At 36.4% G+C, this 4,772-nt stretch overlaps 1 protein-coding gene across 1 annotated transcript in view; it reads right to left on the bottom strand.

The window, feature by feature from the left end:
• The window catches only part of LOC107594493 (neogenin-like), a 108,568-nt gene that overhangs the window by 25,487 nt on the left and 78,309 nt on the right, over positions 1 to 4,772 (bottom strand). Inside the window, exon 11 of the mRNA XM_016284563.1 lies at positions 2,271 to 2,360. Within this exon, the coding sequence (XP_016140049.1) occupies positions 2,271 to 2,360 (90 nt within the window). The remainder of the gene's footprint in view (positions 1 to 2,270; positions 2,361 to 4,772) is intronic.

Genomic DNA, 4,772 nt, shown 5'->3' on the forward strand with positions numbered 1-4,772 from the left:
TGAGCACAAGAGAATTCTTTAAAAAAACATTAAAAATCTTACTGTTAAAAAAATTAACTGGTAGTGTAGATATGTATCATTGCATCTAGTTGTTTTGGATTAGAATAAAACGTCAGGTCCGACAATATCATGTCTTTTTTAATTTAAATCTAGATTGATTCGCATTGGCCCAGGAAACCTCTATGAACACACTTGACTTGGCCAAAGAAATCATGGGGGACGAATTTACATTTTATTAAAAAGTGTTGTCGTATTCTACACTCATGGCGTGCACACACATTAGGATAGGTTAGATGCCTGCCTCCGCTGCGAGTCCCTATCAAGCACTTTACCGATTCAACTACTCTCTTCTTCTCCTCCTGCCTTGCTCTTTGGCCCGCATCACTCACTTGCAGAGCAAGCCAGTTCTTGATAATGCTGCTGTGAAAACGTGGTATATATATATATATATATATATGATATACACTACCAGTCAAAAGTTCAAAAGTTTCTTCTGCTCACCAAGCCTGCATTTAATCAAAAATGTTTCTTGAGCAGCAAATCCGCATATTAGAATGATTTCTGGATCATGTAACACTGAAGACTGGAGTAATTATGCTGAAAATGTAGGTATGATCACAGGAATAAATTACATTTTAAAATATATTCAAATCGAAAGCAGTTATTTTAAATAGTAAAAATATTTCACAATATTACTGTTTTTGCTGTACTTTGGAGCAAATAAATGCAGGCTTGGTGAGCAGAAGAGAATTCTTAAAAAAAAAAAATCTTACTGTTCAAATTTTTTAACTGGTAGTGTAGATATGTATCATTGCATCTAGTTGTTTTGGATTAGAATAAAACGTCAGGTCCGACAATATCATGTCTTTTTTAATTTAAATCTAGATTGATTCGCATTGGCCCAGGAAACCTCTATGAACACACTTGACTTGGCCAAAGAAATCATGGGGGACGAATTTACATTTTATTAAAAAGTGTTGTCGTATTCTACACTCATGGCGTGCACACACATTAGGATAGGTTAGATGCCTGCCTCCGCTGCGAGTCCCTATCAAGCACTTTACCGATTCAACTACTCTCTTCTTCTCCTCCTGCCTTGCTCTTTGGCCCGCATCACTCACTTGCAGAGCAAGCCAGTTCTTGATAATGCTGCTGTGAAAACGTGGGAAAAGCCGACGAGGAAGAAGTTGGGGTGAAGCGATCTTTATATAAGCAGAGCAAAATACTTCATCGCTCTGTCTATAGTGCATTGTGATTTGGGTGGTTTACGCTGTCAATACATGAGACAAACCAATGGGCCACTGGCTGCTTGCTGTCCCTGCGTGATAGTCCTTGGCAAAAAAAATAAAATATTCTGTCGGCCCCTTAAGTGCGTCTGCCCACCGGGAAAATGCCCGGTATGCCCGATTACCAGTCCAGCCCTGGCTGCGATTTTACTGTGAGTGACAGGTTGCTGGAGGACAGGGACTATTGTCCCACATCGCAGGGTTATTATAGTAAACTAAAACTAAAACCATTAAAAAAATGTATTAGTTTTCACTTAATATACTAAAATAGCTTCTTAAACTAAAACTAAAATAAAAATGAATAAAAACTATACAGACATACCTAAAAAAAACAAAACACTTAACAAAATTAATTAAACTTTAACAAAAATAAACTGAAAAAGAAAATACAAAAATAAAACAAATTACAAAATATAATAGTGTCTTAATGCCATTAAAATAACAATAGTCTCACATATTGTGAGAGGGAGGGGAAGTTATTTTGAATTAAATTTCATAAAAATATATTCCAAAATAATTAAATAAGAATTGTCAGTTTTGATTTCACGGTGACTTTAATACTTTGGCTCTGGGGTTTGTTGAAATTCCAAGGATGTGCAAAAGCAAAAGTCATGCTTGCCCTAGCAAATACAATGAAATAAAAGTGCTAAATGCATTATTGCAGCCCAAGACGCTTGTCTACATATGACTAGAAACATAAACAGACTCATGAATAAAACCAACAGGAGGAAGATTCGTATTCCCCGGCAGCTAGACAAATATAAATTGTATCTCGACAAAGAGGGGGAGGTGAACACAGAGGAAGAATGAATGAGGATGTAAAGCTCTGTGACAGCATTCTAGCCGAGCACAGATGTGCTGCTCATCGCAGTTAAATCACAGCAACAGATGAGCGCCTTTATCAGAACTACTGTAGACTTTACCCAGCAGAAGCCGGTGGCACACGGCCCGAGCCCATACAACCTGACAGTCATACAGCCTTACCTTAGAGTTCAGCACTTCAAACGTCATGTTCTGTGGTGGAGCACTGGGAACTGAACAGAGGGAGAAGAGTATTAGTTCACATATCCTCAGCTTTTATTAAAGTAGACATATTATGCCCCTTTTTACAATATGTAATATAAGTCTCTGGTGTCCCCAGAATGTGTCTGTGAAGTTTCAGCTCAAAATACTCCACAGATCATTTATTATATCATTTTGAAAATGCCTATTTTGAGAGGAAGCAGAAACACATTGTTTTTCGTGCTGGTCTCTTTAAATGCAAATGAGCTGCTGCTCCCCGCCCCCTTTTCCAGAACAGAGCTGCGCCATTACAGCTCATACCTGCTAAACATCTGTTTTGGTTCTGATTATCATGTTTATCACGCTGAAATAATGCATTTTAAACCATACGAGTTTAAACTTCTGATATACGGTTTTCTGAGCGCACACATCCGAAGCACACGGACAGAAAGCGGCTGTCACAGGCATGTGAGTACTAAACTAAGTTCTCATTCACACACAAGTTTACGTTAAAACACACGAGTTACAAAAAACAGTCGGTTATGTCTGTGAAGGTAAACAGCTGGAAAATAAATTGCATGTTTATTTTAGATCTGTGTGGCAGCAGGAATATACCGTAAATAAATTAATAAATACTCTGCTCTGTTGTCTCCTCTGAGGCTGGGACTCTAAATAGTGTTCTGTGCTCGTCTGTGCAGCCAATGACAGAACAGTTAGCATGTTTTGCTCAAACTTTCGCCATGGCATTAGAACTAGTACACTGTGGTCGCTTGTGAAAACACAATAACGGTGCCATGGGTGTAAACTTACAGATTAAGGGGCGGTAATATTATAATGAGATCCCTTTGCCACGTCACCAAGGGAGCGAAATCTGACGCGCTCGTTTTCTCAGACACTTGCAGAAAAAGGCTTCCCAAAAACAAAGTTACAGCGTTAATCTTTTTCACGTTTCCTTGGTTGGTAGATGCACTGGGGACCTGATTATAGCACTTAAAACCTGGAAAAGTCAGGTTTTCATGATATGTCACCTTTAAGGCAAGGCACTCCCCAGGTGAACAGGCTCAAATGTTTAACTAATGTTAATGTTTCCCCAGTTTATTATTCACAACACATTAAAAGGATAGTTCACCCCAAAATGAAAATTCTAAGAAATTTTGAAGAATTTTGGTAACCAAATAGTTGACGGTAGCCATTGATTTCCACAGTATACAGTACAATGCAAGTCAATAGCTACCGTCAACTGTTTAATTACCTACATTCTTCAAAATATCTTCTTTTGTGCTCAACAGAAGAAATAAACTCATACAGGTTTGGAACAACTTGAACATGGTAAGAAAATGATCACAAAATTAAAATTTTTGGGGCGAATAAAGCCTATAAGACAATTTTTTATTTTATTTTACACGTTTTCTGTAATGTTATGTTCAAATATGCAAATGTTGCATTATCTAATTAAATATACACTAATTTGCATATATTTCTAGAACAATAAACTGAATACTGCATAAAACCTGGTTAAATTTTTTGCTGACATATTAGAGTTAAAGGCTTCTACTGATGGGATCTCTCTTTTTATTGCTCCATAAATTAGAAAATACAGCCTGAAATGTTAAATTAATGTTAAATTATGTTAATGTTATATGTGCAAACCCTTCGGTAAACACCTTCAGAATATAGACAGGAACAAAACTGCCAAGTTTTGTGTATGTAAGTCCTACTGAAGTCTAGATTTCAGGCTCATTGCATGAGGGAAAAACTCATTATGAGAAAATAGCCTTTAAATATAAGTATTGTAACTGAAATCCACAGACACAAATAGATAAAGTGTAATGACATAACAAATGAATGTACATTTTGGATATTTTCTTTCCACTAGACTGAAAGAAGACAAAATCTCAAAACAGAGCAGAGCCTGAATGAATAATGGATTTGTCTGTAGTGTTTGGTCTTAAATGGCTCTCTTGTGGACTGGATTCTGATTCTGGTCAATACCAGCATTGAGTGGCCAAATATTTTTATATAATGACTACTAAACTGTACATTTCACCACTGTCCATGGCTTCTTTCATATATGTGACCCTGGACCACAAAACCAGTCTTAAGTCGCTGGGGTATATTTGTAGCAATAGCCAAAAATACATTGTATGGGTCAAAATTATTGATTTTTATTTTATGGCAAAAATCATTAAGATATTAAGTAAAGATCATGCTCCATGAAGATGTTTTGTGAATTTCCTACTGTAAATGTATTCAAACTTAATTTTTGATTAGTAATATGCATTGCTAAGAACTTCATTTGGACAACTTTAAAAACGATTTTCTCAATATTTGGATTTTTTTGCACCCTCAGATTCCAGATTTTCAATATAAGTTGCATCTCGGGCAAATATTGTCCTATCCTAACAAACCATACATTAATGGAGAGCTTATTTATTCAGCTTTCAGATGATGTATAAATCTCAATTTCGAAAAATTGACCCTTAT

The sequence above is a fragment of the Sinocyclocheilus grahami genome, unplaced genomic scaffold (assembly GCF_001515645.1).
Source record: "Sinocyclocheilus grahami isolate Dianchi unplaced genomic scaffold, SAMN03320097.WGS_v1.1 scaffold184.1, whole genome shotgun sequence".
Classification (NCBI taxonomy): Eukaryota; Metazoa; Chordata; class Actinopteri; order Cypriniformes; family Cyprinidae; genus Sinocyclocheilus; species Sinocyclocheilus grahami.